Source organism: Macaca mulatta, chromosome 16, assembly GCF_049350105.2.
Source record: "Macaca mulatta isolate MMU2019108-1 chromosome 16, T2T-MMU8v2.0, whole genome shotgun sequence".
Lineage (NCBI taxonomy): Eukaryota > Metazoa > Chordata > Mammalia > Primates > Cercopithecidae > Macaca > Macaca mulatta.
In genome coordinates, this window is record NC_133421.1 from 46,385,539 (window position 1) to 46,403,377 (window position 17,839).

The 17,839-nt window shown below is 53.3% G+C and overlaps 1 protein-coding gene across 1 annotated transcript; it reads right to left on the reverse strand.

Moving 5' to 3' along the window:
* Positions 1-1,975: 1,975 nt before the first annotated feature.
* On the reverse strand, positions 1,976-10,566 carry LOC106992332 (TBC1 domain family member 3G-like). The gene is made up of 13 exons (XM_028842874.2): positions 10,495-10,566; positions 10,250-10,332; positions 8,919-8,958; positions 8,369-8,449; positions 7,809-7,916; positions 7,370-7,479; positions 6,085-6,133; positions 5,683-5,803; positions 4,877-4,971; positions 4,462-4,527; positions 3,892-3,991; positions 3,369-3,521; positions 1,976-2,391 (listed from the first exon to the last, which is right to left on the reverse strand). Exons 1-13 carry the CDS (start codon positions 10,564-10,566, stop codon positions 1,976-1,978), a joined length of 1,494 nt encoding a protein of 497 aa, XP_028698707.2.
* Between the last annotated feature and the right edge of the window lie 7,273 nt (positions 10,567-17,839).

Sequence of the window (17,839 nt, forward strand, 5' to 3'; positions counted from 1 at the left end):
TTTATTAATGTCCCTTGGTGTATATCTTTCTTTACTTTGATTTATAGTGGTTCTTCAGTCAGTGGCTTTGGGTTTTCTGTTCTGGAAAATTTTTAGGTATTATCAATATATAAAAGAATATTAATATTGATAGTGAATCTTGGTATACATTTAGTGAATAAAATTAATCTGTAGGAAACTCTTTATATTTTTAACACCTTTAGTTAGTTGGATTTTGGCCCCAATTATACATTTTGTGATGATGACTTTGTTTCTCATATTCTGTTGAATTCCTATCACCCATTTATTTATTTTCATTTTTATTTACTGGGAAACAGTAAAATTGAAGTAAGGCTGTTTTGTAACTCGCTTAAAAACCTTCAGAAAAATATATTTCAATACAACTTTGGGAATTCTTTAGATTTGGTCACTATTTGCTGTCACACAGGATCCTGGTGTTGGTACCATTTGATTGGGTGTTACATATTTGTATCCATGTTCCTTTGAAGGGTCAGTATGTCTGATGTCCCGAGTGTCTATTTCTCATTCTGTTTAATGGTAGATATTCATACACTGAAGCTTTAAGGCTTATTTTTCTTTTAGTTTCTAATTTTAAATTATGATCTTTCCCTTGTTGAATGGGGCTATTTCTTTTTAAAATAAATACTACAAGGGTCCCCTGTCTTACAAAATGAGCAGCTTAGGCCTCTAATACTCTGGTCCTTGTATATGAATTACTTAAGAGTGTGTATCTGTATATCCTTTGATGCTGAATGCTTTGATTTATTTTAATGACTAGCAAAAATTTTGAGATTATAAAATTGAACATTTTTCTTCCTAGGTGTAATAAGCATATTGAAATGTTCATTTTCTAAATGAGAGATGATGTGTATAAAATTTTAAAAATGGACTTTGGAGAGTGTGCAAATAGAATTTTCTTATTGCTAATTATAGACATGATGTTATCCCATTTGGTAGTTGAGAAAAAATGTCTAACAATTTAATAAGATTGTATAATCTTTACATTTGCATGGAATTTGAACTTTTTTATAGTGATTTTTATCTAGTTTACACCAGTTAGATGTGGCACCACCAACTTTTAAACACCTCAAATAACTCTCATCTTCATACTTAATTATGCAATGGTACAAGTGTTTTAAACAGAAATGTGAGATGCTCTTTAGTAATGCTTTGAAAAGTGCATGAGTCTAATACTGACATTTCCTTTCATGTTTTTATTTTTTTCTTTGTTTGCTCTATCAAATATAATGTGCAGGAATTTTTTCTTATTGAACTGCAGAGATAAATTTTTAGAAAACTGTATACCTTAATACTGATGGTATAAAAGTCTTCTTGCTTTCCCTAGTGGCATAAAGTAACACTTCAAATATTTACCTTTCTATTCTTCACTGGTACAATCATGGCTCACTGCTTCCTGGAAGTCATGGGCTGCAGCAGTCCTCCTGCCTCAACTTCCTCACTAGGTGGGACCATAGACACATGCCACCAGGCCTGGCTAATTTCTTTGACTTTTCTCTAGAGACAGGGTTCACCTGTGTTTCCCAGCCTGGTCTCAGACTTCTAGACTCAAGTGAACCTGAACCTCCCGCTTTGACCTCTCAAACTGCTGAGATTACACGTATTAGTCACCACATCCGGCCTAAATTTCTTATGTGCCATGGTACTGCAAAACGCCATAATTAGGGGCAGCTGGATGGAAGGTGTAGGAGGACACTGTAGTGCCTTTTCAATATTTCTGTATATCTAAAATAATTTAAACAGAAAACATTTATTTTAAAACATGAAGGGGGTTATCCTTCCATAAGGGTAGAGTACAAAGGCAGGCTCACGGTGTTGTTGGAATTCAGAATGCTGGTGGCAGGACTGGGGGTGCTGGGAGGGGCTGGACATGGTTGACTTTGTGATCTGGGGACTAGTGTGTTCCATCCGTGAATGTCTTTCGAGGTGCACACTTTCTTAATAAATTTTCATAAGTTTAACAAAAAATAAAATGAGAATGTGAAGCTGGCTCGGGTTGTTCAGAAGGGACGCGGACCCAGCAGCTCTGTTCGAAATCATAATGGGGGAACCAAGGGCCCCCTACATCCAGGTCCGTCGGGAGCCGGGGCATCGAGTTCCACTCCAGGAATCTCCAGGAACCCTGAGGTCTTCCCTGAGCCGGGGCCGGGCTGGGCACACCCTGAGTGTCCACAGGGTAGGTGTCTTCCCAGACAGCTCCACCAGGACAGGATGTGGAAGAACGAGGTGCCCACGGTGGGGAAACTAACCAAATGGGCCGCTGGAACCGGGCTGGTGGGCCTGGAGGGGCCTGCCTGTCCCCCTTGCAGAGGGTCGTCCTGCCACTTGAAGCCAGCACAGGCCTAGGTACCGAGAACCCTTGCTCCAGTTTGGCTGAAAGGAAAACAGTCGTGGTCAGCGTCTCCACTGAGCCCATGCAGGCCTTTCCCGGCCAGGCCCCACCTGCCTGGGTCTCTGGAGTCCTCAGGGTCTCTGTGTGGCCCCGTGGTCTGACACTGAGGACACGCCTGTAGTCTGCTGATCCCAGGGGAGAGGTGTGTGCCACCTGGCATGGGGAAGCTGTGGGGGGATGGCAGGTGGCTCCTGGGACTGCCGCCAGGGTTCAGACTGGCTGGGGGCTTCCTACCACACACCCTCGTCCCAGGACTATTGGGCCAGGGATACAGCCCCCAGTGAGAACTCAGGTGGGAAGGGACTTGGATGTCACCCAGCCCTTTGCCACCTCACATGGGGACCCATCTCCACAGTGGGTGATTGGACCCGGACATGGGTCACCCTCTGCCCTCCTGGGCTGCCCAGTCCATGCCAGGACTGACCGTTCCCACATCTGGCTGAATTCTTGGCTCTAGCTCTCACCCGGGGTCCCGCTTGTGCCCTCTCCCTGAGTGCTCTGGGGTCAGGGACACCCAATTCCCTTGTCTCCCTGGCTCAAGGCTGGTTGTCCTGGCAACCTTGGAGGAGCGTGCAGGAGTGAGGGGCCTCTGCTGCTGTCTGAGGCTGTGGGTGCTTGCAGGGAGGGGTGGGGTTTCCCACAAATGGGTCTGGCTCATCTAGTGCCCTAGAGGGTCCTGTGATGGGGCGACAGAGACACTGTGGAATGTGGGAGGGGGCTTGTTGGAGGGTCATGCCCACATCCTCCTCCTGCGGGCACAACACATCCAGTACACACGCACTGAGCGCCTGCCCTGAGGACCGGTGGGCCTCCTGTACTTTCTTAGAGTCCAGGAGGAAGAGGAGGAGGAAAAGGTGAAGAGGAAGGCCCAGGTAGTAGGGTTGCGGGTCTCGGGCACTCCCCCACTATTGACTGCCCCAGAGGGTGACATGGGAGGGGACATGGCACTGGAGCCCACCTGGAGGTGGCAGGTCCCCTTGCTTCCTTGTTAGTTTCTTCATAGAGGCCCTAAGATGCTTGAGCACAGAGTCATCATCCAACTCCCAGGTATGGAAGAACTGGTTCCGAAACCGTGCCCACAGGCCACACCTGGACGTCTTCGTGAGGCGCTCTAGGGACAGGGTGGACATCAGGCCAGGAGAGTTCCCTGGGAGGGGGCACAGCTGATACCCTGTGACCACTTCAGTCTCCCACTGGGCCGTGCCAGAACCTTCTGTGGCCACCCCAGGGGTCCAGATGTGCACAGGAGACTGTGGCTGGGGGACAACCTGGGCAGGGAAGTGCTCAGGACACGCCTGACTTTCATCTGGGCCATGTGGGGGGCGGGCTCGGTGTCACTGTGCCTTGCCCAGCCCACCTGGTCAGGCCTCCCTCTGGGCCAGAACAGAGGATCATGAGGACAGTGTGAGGAATTTGCCCTCGGGTAAATCGGGGCCTGACCCCAGGGCTCCCCACGCCCCACTGGGCACACGGAGACTTACTCCTCTGAACTTTAAAGGCAATGCTTCTCATCGGCATCAACACCTGTTCTCCTTCCAGCAAATACACGTCCCACAGGCGCAGGATGAGCCCAAGAGAGATCTGTGGGGATAGCGGGTGTGGGAGACTGTAGCCCTTCCAGGCTGGGGCTGGTGGCTCGAGCTGAGCCCACTGGGGCTTCAGTCCCCAGAGTCAGTGATCTTCCCCATGAGGGTTTCCTGAGCCCTCCAGGATGCTGAGTCAGACAAGGTCTTGCAGCTCCTCATGGGGGGCACTCATTGGAGTGGGGCTCTGGCTCCTGGAGAGAGGGGCTTGCCCAGGGCTTGAGGCTTCCCTGATCCCTGCCAAGTTGGGTCCTGGCCAAGTCTGCCTGTAAGGTGGGGTCTGAGTCCCAGTTATTGCCCTGGGATGACCCCCCTTGGGCAGAGGGTTTTGTTTAGGTGTCCTGTGGGGACTCCCCTGTGGGCGGAGCCTCCTGTGGGCTGTGGGTGAGCCAGACCCCCGGGCTGGGGAAGCAGGGCACTGCAGGGCAAGGAGGGTCCCTGAGTCAGGGTCTCCCTATGCCTTCTTACCCCGTCATTCAACATCTGGAGAAGCCAGCCTAACGAGGAACCCTGCGCGCAAAGACCTTCCTTGTCCTGACGGGAGGAACAGAGGTGCTCAGGGCCCCCTGGGCTGCCCTAAAAACTTCCCTCTTCCAGGGCCTCTGAAGACCCTTCCCCTAGTGCAGAACAATGGGCGGTGTCCAGGGCTCCCCACAACACTGTCCCCTTCCCACACTCCCGGTGGACACACTGCCCTTTGCCCTGCTCTGCGGGAGCTGGGCCCCCATCCCTGTGCCTCTGTCCTATAGACCAACTCCCGGCCCATGGAGACCCCGACATCCCAGGTCAGCCAGTGGCTGGGACTCAGCCAGTCACCAGCGCCACGGGATGCAGGGCCTCTGGAGAAGAGCCCAAGCTTGCTCACCAGACGCCATAAACTCACCAGACGCCACATGGTCTTGGGTTGTGACGTGGGGACCACATGCTCCTGATGGTCTTGGAGTCCCTGGACTGTCCCGCCATTTGGGCTGTGGAATCCTGAGAAGCCCCCAGCCCATCAAGGAATCAGAGCCTTTCCCCAAGATGTGGAGCCATCAGCTGGAAGAGCTGGGCAGCTGGAAAGGCCCCCAAACCGCAAGGCCTTTCACCCTCCCATCTGGTGACCCACCATGCAGCCTTTGCCCTGGGGAGGTGGGTCAGGAACATCCCCTGGAGTCTGGCTGCAGGTTTCCCTAGAGGCCTCCTGGACCAGGGTGCAAAAAGGGCAAGCCTGACTTGAGGCCACCACATGGCGGCCAGAACACGGCGGGTTCTGGGTTTCCTGGTCATCTCCTGGAAGTGGGGTCGGGCCAGGGGACACAGGATGGGGAGATGCTGCCACCTGGGCTTGGTCAGCCCATTCGTGGGCACCAAGGGCAGCAGGAGCCTGGGCAGCTGGAGGGCAGGAGGACTCTCAGTGAGGGGAGAGTGAGCTGCACAGAATCAGAGCCAGAGGGCGTGGCAGCAGGACACAGAGGGTGGCCACGGGGAGGATGACATGCCCTCCGCTGATGGGGATGAAAGGCGTCTGACTTGGGCTTTGGGGGTCAGCCGCGGACTCCTGTGGGACCCTCAGCAGAGACACCCTGAAGACTCCCAAGGAGCTGGCTACACAAGGAAGGTGCCTTGGCTGAAAGCCGAGATCACCTGGCCAGGGTGGCCGTCTCTGGGTCTGGCTGCATGAGGTCCCTTGGGCAGCTGTCCACCTACCCTGCAGGGAGTGCCTCTCACTGGCCAGCAGCTGCACCAGTGCCCAGAATGCATCCTCCTCAGGCAGATATAGGAGAAACAAGGCCGCGATGGGGCTCAGGTCCCTGCAGTAGCCCACCTCCTGCAAGAGCCAGAGTCACCGTGAAAGGACATCACCTGGGAGGACTGAGGTCACCTGGGAGGACTCATGGCATTGGAGAGGGCAGAGGTGACTGGGGAGGCTTCCTCTGAAGAAGAGGCTTCCTCAGGGTGCAAATTCATTTCATGACAAGAGCCAAGTCCATCAGGCACTTCAGCACCTTGTCCATACTAACCTTAAAAGAAGCGATGGCACCCCACCAGACACCCACTCCTGTGAATAGGGAAATACTGCCCGGGAACGTCACTGCTGGGAATACTCACCGGGTTATACTCCGAATATGCCAGGAGGATGTAGAATAGTTCCCGCTGCCTAGGAGACAGAGAAAGGAGGCTTTTGTTTGTTTTGTGCAGATGCCGTTGGTTTCACTTTGTCCACAAAGCCTAACAACGAATCCCATTTCAGGTTCAGATGATTCACCAGATAAGCAGTGAGCTTCTCAGGGCCTTTGAAGAAATATTTCAGTAAAATCCACATCTGTGACATGCAGATAGCCCAGTTGTACAGTGACTTGCCTGATCCTTTTCACTCTGAATGATTTTCTTTATTTTTTTTTCAGTTTGCACACACACCAGTTCAGTCTTTGGATGTACAGTTCCTCCACGGTTCTAAACCAATGGGCAGAGTCTCCCGGCCACCGCTCCAGCCCCTCCTGGAGTGACTCCTTCATCTTCCAAGTCTCCAGGGTGGCCCCTATGCACCCAGCCTCTCCCCAGTCTGTCAACCCTTGGCCACCCAGACTACTTCTCAGTCCCTATGATTTGGTCTTTTCCAGAATGACCCAGGAAGGGGAATCCTACGTGGTAGCTTATTGGGGCTGGCTTCTTTCCCTCAGCAAAATGCATCTAGGATCCACCCACATTCATCCAGCCATCACTGGCTCGATCCCTTTTCTCACTGGGTCTTCCGTTTGGAGTGAGGACCGGTCTTGCTCTCCCCATTCCCATGTTGAAGGCCATCCCCGACGTCTCCGTGTATGAGTGACAATGAATTAATCAGTGAACATCTTATGTGGATGTCAGTTTTCAAATCAGTGGGTTCAATATCTGAGACACTTTGGGGACACGTGGTTGAAGTCCATTGAGCTTTGTGAGTCACTGCCCAACTGGCTGCCAAAGTGGCTGTGCCATGTCACGTTCCCAGCAGACAAGGATGACAGTTTCCAGGACCCCTTATTGCCCCAGCATTTGGTGATGTCAGTGTTACCTCGGGAGGCTCTAGGGCCCTCTGTCCTGCCACCCTCCCGTGAGTCCTACCGTGGGTCCCCGTGGGTCAGGGAGAGCACCTTTCACCATTGTGCATGATTTTGTTTGCTGCCTTCTGTCTCCTCAGGATCCTCCTGGGTTCTGGCCCCACGTGTTCCAGTCTGGCCCAGGGCTTGGAACCAGGGAGGTGCTTATTTCATGGTGCCAGCTGTTCCCTGGGCCAGGAGAGCTCTTGGCAGCTCTGTCATCCCTCCTAGGTGACCCTGGCTTCTGCTCTGGGGAAGGCCCCATCCCTTTCATTCACTCCATGTCTGCTGTGATCCTGTGGCTCTCATAGGCTTACTTGGCTCCGTATCGATCCCTGAAGAAGATGTGAGTCCTTAGTGTCTTGCTTATGTCCACGTTGATCTGGTGGATGTGTTCAGATGACCTCTTGCCCTTCTCCTTCATGACCTGTAGGGCAGGGCCAAAAGGAGGAAGCAGCCTCAGAACAGATGGAAGACTCCCGGCCCCAAATGGCAGTCCGCCCACAGTCAGCACTCCGGGAAGGAAGGAAAGCAGGAAGGTTTCCTTCTGCACAAAGCTGCTTTTTGGCTTGTTACTGAAGCCAGGGAGGGTCACCAGAGCTGAGTTTGTCTGTGGTGACTATGTCACCGTCCGTGCCCAGGATGTGCATCTGACCATCCCACTCACCCCCCAGGCTGGGCTTGATGCTCCCTCCAGCTGGAGACCTGGGCCCCTGACACGGCCTGTCCTGTTTGTTGTGCTCTGCCTGAGCGTACCTTGTATGTCCTGGGGTTTTTCAACTTGACTTCCTGTACGTTCAGCAGGACTGACCACACTTGGCCCCGGATGTTCATGGGAATGCCCTTATATACTCGATCTATCAGCTGTGGGCAGAAAACAACCTGGTGTCACAGGCCACGGGGCGACCCCAGTGAGGACCAGAGCCCGAGGATTCTGGAAATGGTTGGTTTTGACGCTGTGATTCCTCATTAGAGGTGACATTAAGCTGGGACACAGTCTCCCTTCCCAAGATTGAAAAAGTGGATGGACACTCAGAGTCAGGACTCTGATCTGAACATTTTCCTTCCTTTGGGTCACCAGGGCATCTCTAGCCTTGAGCTCCGGGTGGTCCCAGCCCTAGATTCAGATTCCCTCCCAGCAAGGTGATGCTTGCACAAATTGGCAGGCAAACCACCGACCAGGTCCACAGTCCTCTGGGTGAGGACAGTGTGCCACCCGCCCTCTGAGAGACTGATGGTGCCAGGCCACAGCCATGGGTGCCTGTCCCCTGTCTCTGCAGAGAGTGGTTCCCAGGGCCTCTCCCTCCACACATTACCTTTTTACTGTTCTTGTATGTCTCCCATTGTCCCAGCATTTCCATCCACTTGCTCTTTCGTGTTATCTCCCGTCGCATTTGCTGTCAAATGAGGAATGTTGGCGTTAGGGGAGCTGCCAGGCTTCCCAGAGCCGCCCATGAATGCTGGGTCTTGGGCTCTGGAGCCCTGGTGGACCCAGCTGGAGGGAACCAGAGGACAGACCCTAAGGGCTGAGAGCCTTTGTGCAAATGAGCGCCAGTGGGCTGGCTTTGGGACCCCGGGACGTGCCATCCTCAGGCCACAGACACACCAGTCTTAGGTCAGGTCCCAGCCTCTGTGTGGGGTCCTGGCACCCCCCAGGCCACAACTGTGGTTGTCACTTTGGAATGTTATCAAACTGCCCAAGTTACCGCAACTTGGGGTCAGATCCAGCAGGGACTGCTGCCCCTCCCAGTGAGAGCATGTTGCCCTCACCGGCCACCGCCCCGGCCAGCTGCCTCCTCTGCCTCACCGACCACCCGTCCAGTCCCCACCCCCCTGAACCAGCCCCTCCATGCATCAAGTTCTTACCTTCACCTCCCGAGCAGTGGCAGGAGGCAGCTCTGTCTCACTGTAAGGCAACCCAGGCAGAACTGAGGACCTGCACAGGGCCTGGAGCTGCCCCAGACTGGGAGCCAACCCCCAGAAAGGACAGGCTCTGTCCCTATCCAGCTCAGGGCTCAGCCCAGGAGAAGACACAGGGAAGGGAGGACAAGGGCCTTCCTGTGGGGCTGACTCCCAAGAGGGGCAGGAGCTGGGAGGAGAAGGAGTACGGGGCCAGTCTGGGCGGGGTTACTGGGGCCCCTGGCATGGGGGGCGGTCAGGCTGCACAATGGAGCTGCCTGTCCTGGACTGGAGGTGGTGCTTTCCGCTGGAGCTGAGAAAGGTCAGGCCTGAGATGGGATGGGGGCCGCCCAGGGTGGGCGACAGGGCCCTCACAGGAGTCCCTCAGGGAGTGACTGCATCACCCCACCGGGGTCAAGGGAGCCTGCCCTGAGACATGCCCGGTGTACTCCTGGTGTACCAGGGGCCCATCCCACTTGACAGCCCCAAGGCCCTTGCAAGTTCTGACCTCCCAGCCTCCACCTGCCTCTCTCTGCACCTGACCCACACACCCTGCGTTTTAGAAGTGGCACCGCTCATCAGCTCCCTCCCACCCTACCTCCCCCGGGATCCTCTGTCTCTTCATCCTGTGATCCCTAAGGGATGGTCTCCTGGCTGGGCTCCTCTTACCTGGCCCCAGATCCCTTCCCAGCACCAGACCCAGGGTCTGTAGCCACAAGCCCTGCTGCCTCCCTGGCCTTAACATGAGATGCCCAGAACGGGACCCTGCCCGTCTTCTCCCCCATTCCCGTAGGGCCACAGCCCCCACTGTCTCCATGCCTTTCCATCTTCCCGATGGGGGCAGTGAGGGCTGTAGCTCTAGGGAAATGAGGGAGGACAGGGGCAGGTGGTCCCTCAGAGACCTGCTGGACAACAGCCCTGAGGCTAGGCCAGGCGTCCCCTCACCCTGTGGCCACAACACATGGATCTCACTGGGGTTGTCTCCAAGTAGACATGGCCAGACCCTCAGGCTGCCCCGCTCCTCTTGTGCTGACTTGTGGACAGAACTGCTGAGAGTCCAGGGGCCTGACCTAGCCCAGTCTCCATTCCCACCCGCTCCCTAGATGGGCCCCGCACCTCTGGCCTAACAGCAACCTCAGGCTGGACCTGCAGGGGAGCCAGGGAGGAGTTCTGACCCTGGAAAGGAGGTTGACCTGACCTGGTGAGACAGTCCTGCCTCAGAAAGGCCTTTCTGAAAGCAAACCCATCCCTGAGCTGAGACAGGTGCTTCAGGGGTGAGGGGAGCACAGAGGACTCACTGCACAATCCCAAAGCCATCAGTGCTGCTGTAGATTCCAACAGGCTCAGGCCCCATGTCCTCGGGCAGCCCAGCTCGGTGTCCCTGCAACCCAGAGGGAGGCTTGGTGAGGGGTCCAAGGTAAAGAGTGCAAGGGCCTGGAGGTAGTGGCCACCCGTGCCCACCCTGTACTCCTAGGGAGCCCAGGAACCTTTGACCAGGGTGCACTGGAAGAAGCCTCCCTCCAAGGAGCAGACCGACCTGTACCTTCTCATAGTTCATAATGATGTTCTCTCGCTCCTGTGCCCGCAAACTATCTGCATCCTCTGCGATTTCCATCCTGTGAGCCAAAAATCATCTAAAAGTTACATTGTACCCGAGAGCTTCGGAGAACACCTGAACCGCTCTCATCGGGCTCCCAGATGCTGGCTGGCTGCGTAACCCCCATTCCACCACCATCCCCAGGTAAAAAGGGGCCAGACTCAGTGGCCCACACCTGCATGAGTCTCTGGAGTCTCAAGCCCCAAGCAGGGGTGGGCATCATCCCAAGGACTTGAGGACAGTGCGACCTGGACAGAGAGTCCAGTTGTCCCCAAATGCCATGAAATGGGGATACACCTGCCCCAGCAGGTTGAATAGTGTCCACCTGCCAAGGGTGAAGGGCCGATGGTGGGCTATTCCAGGGATGTGGAGGCAGACTGGGTGCAGCGATCAGAGGTCTCTGTACAATCGGCCTCCTGAGATGCTCAGGGACCACAGAGATGCCCAGTTTCCTACAGGGATCAAAATATCTACTGACTGCATCTGTTCTTCTCCGCTCATCACTTTGGCTCCCGTGGCCCTTCAGTCTGAACAGAGAAGCCACTTTAGGAATAATGCCAGTTGAGCAGGAGGGTGTTCGGTTTGGGGGATGAAAATGATCTATTGTGCTAGGGGAAACCCTCACTCGGGGAGGGACTGTGGACTCCAACATTCTGAGCTGTCCCTACAGGAGGGGGCTTCATTTTCCCATGTCACTGAGGAAGGACAGTGGGTCCTTGGTCCCGGAGAACACCTGGATGGACCGTCCCTCCTGGGAACACTTGGGGCAAAAGGAGGGCGAGGCCTCGAGAGGACCAGACAGAGCAAGAAATACATGGAGAGAACCCCAGTGCCTGGACCCCTTTGAACAGAAGGGAAGATGGTCTCCCCCCAGCCAGTCCTCCAGGGCTCCTTCATTTTCCACAGCTGCCCAAGGGCAGAAGATTCCCCAGGATAAGGGACCTTGTGTGTTCAGCGAGGCCCACAGCCACCATCAGGACCCAACATAGAGCACAGAGGTGTTCTGAGGACCCTCCTATCTACCACACCTACAGTGGATCCATCCCAGTGACTCTGCCAGGACCAGGCTCTGCCCCGTCGGGATGGGAAAACTGGGAAGACTTGGGATCTAGGGCAGGGAGGTCACAAGGTTCAGGCCTGAATTCCAGCACAGTACACAGCAAGGGTGAGAGCAAAACCCAGGTTCATGTCTGGATTCCCAGGCCGGTTACCGCCTCTCTGACCCCAGACATCTCACCTGTCGAATGGGTACACTAGGGAATGGCACTCACTCTATGAAGCCACCATGAGGACGAAAGAGCCAATCGTCTACACTGGCAGTGTAGAACGGGCGACCGGTGAGTGCTCAGGGATGACCCTCCTCGGTAGCTGCCCAGAGGCCAACACCACCCACAGCATAGCCACTGTCCCCAAGTCAGCCTGGAGGGAAGAGAGCAGGTCACACTCACCTGATTCCGATGAATCAGTTGGCCTGCGTTATGCCTCTCAGGTAGAAAACCTTCAAGTCCACAAAACTGTTCCCAGATACCACTGTGCGTGTGTAGCTGATACCACTGTGCACGTGTAACTGCTGTAGAACACAGAGGCAGGCCTGAGAGCGGATTGGTGCTAAGCACCAGTGACACTCTGAGGTCATGGCACGCATCACAGTGGGGCCTTGCCCGGGTCAGCAGGGCCCAGAGATGGGGTCCTCCGCTGCCTGAGGCGGCCACATGCCTGCCTGCAATGTGTTTGTGTGCACGCGTTCACAAGTGTACATGGGTAAACACATCTGTACAGGTGTGTGTGCCTTCTCTGGCCAGGCCTGGCTGCCCCACTCGTGTGCACCCAGTTCCTCATCACTGTCATCCTCGAGGTCCAGGACCAGTATCAGAGCATCCACGGGTGTTCACTAACCTCAGCCCTCCTCGCCCAGGGTTGTCCTGGATACACATAAGGGTGGAGGGAAGTGACCACTACTGTTGAATCTCAGAATACAAATGCTAATACTATTACCTAGTGGTCTTTTGCGTGTCTCTAATGGTATCTCTTTTTAAATTTCTGATATTTTAACTGAGTATTTCTCTCCATGACCCTTGAATGTTCTAGCTAGAGGATCCTGTGGGGAAAGTGCCAGGCACTAGAGTAGGGCCTCACTCTATTCTAGACATGTTATCTAAAATCTGGTTCATCTGTCCTTCCTGCCAGGGCCTAGGGGATGCCAAATTCCAGGGTCCAGAAAGAGCTTGGGATAAAATGAAGCTTCAAGGGGTGGACTTTGACCGGGGCTGAATCTGCCTGTGCCATACAAATGGAGTCTCAAGTCCCAAGATAGGGAGTCCAGATGCCTCAATGCAGGGACCTCTGATTGACACCTGCTGCCCTGTACTCATTAGCAACCTCACTCACCCTACTCTCAAAGCACACTTGGCCGTCATAACCGGGAGCTCTGCATCTGTGGATTCAGCAACAGCAGATGGAAAATATTCAGAAAATAAATTGGATGGTTATGTCTCTACTGAACATGTGCAGACTTTGTTCTTGTCATCATTCCCTAAAGAATACAGTATCACAACCGTTTATGTAGCATCTGCATTGTGTTACAGATCATAAATAATCTAGTAATGGTCTAACGTCTATGGGAGGATGTGCATAGCTTATATGTAAATACTAGGCCATGTTATATCAGAGATTTGAGCATCCATGGATTTTGGCATCCCCGGGACCCTAGAATTAATCCTCCATGGATACCAAAGGATGACTGTATAAACTCACTCAGGAAGGCTTCTTATTGGAGGAAGGACCCAGGTCAGTACAGACAGGGACATCGTCCTTGGACTACTGTCCATCCGTTCATCCATTTATCCAGTGGCACTACCCTCTAGGACTGTCCCAGTGACAGCCCTAGCAAGTGGAGACATTAAAAAAGACTGACTCACGTTGTGCAGCTTTGAGGTCATGGAAGAAGTTGCACCAGTGTGAGAATAGGGGGTCAGTTTCTTCCAGGATCCAAAGAGCATATCAGGGCCCCTTGGGCTGAGGAAAGGAGCGCAGCCTCTCCAGCAGCCACACGGGCTGCAGTAGGATGGGGCTGGAGCTGGCCATGTGGATCACCTGAGCCTCATGAGGGCAAAAGAAAGACCAGGGGGTAGAACAGGAGCATGGGGTAGCTGGATGCCTAAGGAGAAGGCACCTCAGGGAAGGGGTACTAGTTTGTTTTCACACTTCTGTAAATACTCGAGACTGGGTAATTTATAAAGGAAAGAGGTTTAATTGACCTGAACTTCAGGGAACTTACAATCATGGCAGAAGGTAAAGGGGAAACAGGCACCTTCTTCACAAGGTGGCAGGAGGGAGTGAGTGGAGAACGAGGATGTGCCACACTTTGAAACCATCAGCTCTCCTGAGAACTCCCTCACTCTCAGGGGAGCAGCACGGGGGAAACTGTCCCCAGATTCAATCCCCTCCCACCAGGTTCCTCCCTTGACACAGGAGGATTACAATTCCAGATAAGTGTTGGGTGGGGACACAGAGCCAAACCTATCCGGGTCTCAGCCTGTCTTGCAGCTCCCCGGGGCTGAGGCTGAGTACAGATCTGCTGGCCCTGCCCTGCAGCACTGGGGGCTCTGCCTGTGCGCCCCCATCTGCTGCTTCCTGGGGTGGTGGCTGCTTCCTCAAGAGGAGGTTGGATCTGCTCTCCTGCCCACCCCTTTCCAGGACCTTGTGGAGCCCTGGCCACGTCCTCCCAGGGTAAGGGCAGGAAACTGGGCTCCTTGCCCTTCTTGTTGCTTGGGTGACAATCCTGGGGTCTTTCTTAGGCCCCATCACTCTTCCTCCTTCTAAATGGAGAACATTTTGGCAAATCTTCCCGGCAGAGGCTGGGGGCTCATCCCTGTTATTTGCTGTAGCTTGGTAAAGCCAGGTGAAGACATCTGGACAAGCAGATAGTAGAGTGGCCCCCAGGAAGGGTGGGGCGAGGGTGCTGGCCTTTGGGCTTGCCTGGACCAGGCTGGGAGGGGGCAAGGTTACTAGGAAGCAGGGTTGTGAGGGCTAAAATCAGGAGGCGGGAATAATGCTGGTGGAGGATGGGGGTGTGTCCTGGCTTGGGGTGGGGCATGAGAGCCAAGGGTTGTCAGCACACAGAGGGGTGGCTGACTCATGGACTAGAGGCTGTGGAACCCAGTGGTTGCCCTTAGTTCCTGGATCCTGGGAGACCTCTGGAGCCTGGGGCTGGGGCAGCCTAGGGGTGGAGGTGGTGGGAGACAGGGGTAGGGGTGGGAGAGGCCTTGCATGGTAGGGTGAAGGGTAGGAAACCAGCCAGGGGCCAGTTTGCATTGGCGGTTCCCATCTCCACCCCCAACCCCAAGCCCACCCCTACCCCCACCCTGCTGCAGAGACCGGCCTGGGCTGGTGTCCTCTGCTTTGGCCTCAGCAGATGGCACGATGGAAGCTGGCAGCCCCATGGGTGCGCCACTCAAGCCAGCTGTGACTTGCAGTTTCTGCTTCCTGGAGTGTGGGGCGCCCACCCAGGAGAGCACGGGCACACCTCACACGCTCATTTTGAGGATGCTGGGAGGTGGAGGACCAAAGGCCTGCAGCCCTGTGCTTGCGCTGTGACGGGTAGCCTAGGAGTCCTGTGTCCGCCCATCCACGTGGGGCCCCAGGAGCCTGAACAGTGGCAGGCAGAGAGATGAGAAGGGAGAGAGAAGTGGAAAAGAAGGAGAGAGAAAGAGAGATGGGAAGAAGGGAGTGAGAGAGAGAGAGGAAGAGAGATAGGGAGAGAGACAGAGGAGGTTGAGAGGAAAAGGAACAAGAGAGATAGGGAGAGAGACACAAAAGGCAAAGAGAGAGACAGGGAGAGACGAGCATGAGTAGGGGGTCAGGTCACTGTTGATCTCAGTTCCCAGTGAAAACTGGAGCTCGCCGTCACCTCACTGCGCATGCAATGAAGTCTTCTGCCTGCTGCTTATAGCCCGAGAACCCCTTCTCCGGGAGAGTCAAATCTTTGACCCTTGCCCTTTCTCACTGGAGTTTGCTTGTGTCTTCTGATGAACTGCGATGTCTCACCTATCGCCTTCCTGGGCTCAAGGATCCATGAAAAGCCGACACCTCTTTTAGGGAGGCTGTGCAGTGCCTTCATCTCACGAGGCTCCCCAGGAAGCTTGCGATCTTGGCTTGAGCCCTAAGCAGCCGAGTATGTGCCAGGCCTCTGCTTCTGTCTTTCAGTAAGAGGGAGAACCAAGAAAGACACTGAAGCATGGTCTGCAGAGAAGGCACTTGTGCAAACACCAGGAGAATGAGGGGCCTGAGTTGTCTTCATTTCTCCTAAAAACACGCATTCCCTCCCTGGCCACCCTAGTGAGGGCATGAAGCACAGCGTGCGTGTGTTTCTGTGTGTGTGTGTGTCTGTGTGTGTATGTGCGTCGTGTGCATGCAGATATATGCATGTGTATGTATGTTCGTGTGTGTGTGCAGGTATGTACATGTGAATATACTTATGTATGTGCATCTGTGTCTGTGCGTGCATGTGTGTGCCTGTGTGTGCGTGTGTGTGTGCAGGTATGTACATGTGAATGTACTTATGTATGTACATCTGTGTGTGTGTGCATGTGTGTGTGCAGGTATGTACATGTGAATGTATTTATGTATGTGCATCTGTGTGCATGTGTGTGGGGGGGCACGTGTGTGTGTGTTGCAGGGCTTTACAGTGGACAGGATGTGGGAAGACAGCTGCAGCTCCAAGCAGCAAGTCTTTCTGATAGAATGGTTAAGATTCCCTGGACCACAGAAAGAGTGTTTTCATTTGCACCCATTTTTATTAGTATTTAAACCTGTATTTTTTGTAGCATGTAAAGCTTAAGTTGCTTAACTATTCTTACAAACATTTAAATCATTGGTCCCGAAACTTTTTGGCACCAGAGACCAGTTATCTTGAAGACAACTCTTCCACGGACCTGGGAGAAGGGGAAGGGATAATGCGGAGGTGATTCAAGCCCATTATATTTATTATGTGCTTTATTTCTATTATTATTTCACTGTAATATATAATGAAATAATTACACGACTCACCATAATATAGAATCAGTGGGAGCCCTGAGCTTGTTTTCCTTTAACTACATGGTCCCATCTGGAGGTGATGGGAGACAATCACAGATCATCAGGCATTAGGTTCTCATAAGGAGCACGCAGTCTAGATCTCTGGCATGAGCAGTTCACAGTAGGGTTCATGCTCCTATGAGAATATAACGGCACTGATCATCTCACACAAGGCAGAGCTCATGGGGTAATGCGAGGGATGGGAAGCAGCTGTTTCTACAGATGAAGCTTTGATCACTGGCTGACTGCTCACCTCCTGCTATGTAGCCTGGTTCCTAACAGGTCAGGACCCCTGATTTACCCAGCAAGATACACATGTTTTTATGTCAGTTGAAATTATTCATCCTGCACCACCCAAAATTATCTTGCATACCTATACCCACCCGAGGGTCCCATAGTGCACATTGGAAGCTGTAGACAGTAAGCCTGGAGCTCCGTTGCACGTTCCATCCCTTCACCATCTGTGGGCTAACAGGCTGTGTTAGTTTCCTAGGGCTATTTTACAGGACCACAGACTGGGCACTCTCAACAACAGAATCTTATTGTCTCACAGTCCTGGAGGCCATGAGTCCGAGATCAAGCAGGATGGGTCCCTCTGAGGTGGTGCAGGAAGGCTCTGTTCCAGGCCTGTCTCTTGGCGTGTGGGTGGCCGTCTTCTCCCTGTGACTCTTGGTTAAGGGTGACTCTGGTGAGGGCTCAGAAGAGGAGAGCTGGACAGAATGTCGGTAGCATATGAAGGGGTTCGTGTGTAGTGTCTCATGCCTGGAATCTTAGCACTTTGGGAGGCCAAGATGGGAGGATCGCTTGAGGATGAGGCTTCAAGACCAACCTGGCCAACATAGGGAGACTCAGTCTCTTAAATAAATAAAAATATGAAAGGGAAAAGTCATTCAGATGAAGTCTCAGATGGCAATGAAGAACATGTTATTGGAAACTGGAGGAAAGGTGATGCTTGTCATAAAGTGACAAAGAACTTGGCTGCATTGTGCTCCTAGTGTTTTCTGGAAGGCAGAGCTTGCGAACGGTGAACCTGAAATTTGGCAGAAGAAATATCTAAGCAAAGTATTGAAGGAGTACCTTCATTCTCTTGAATGTTTCTAGGAAAATGAAAGAAAAGAGGAATGATTTAGAGACAGAACTTATAATCAAAAGGGAAGCAGAACTTAAACATTTGGGAAATTTTTAGCCTTCTCAGCCTGTCCATATTGAACAGATA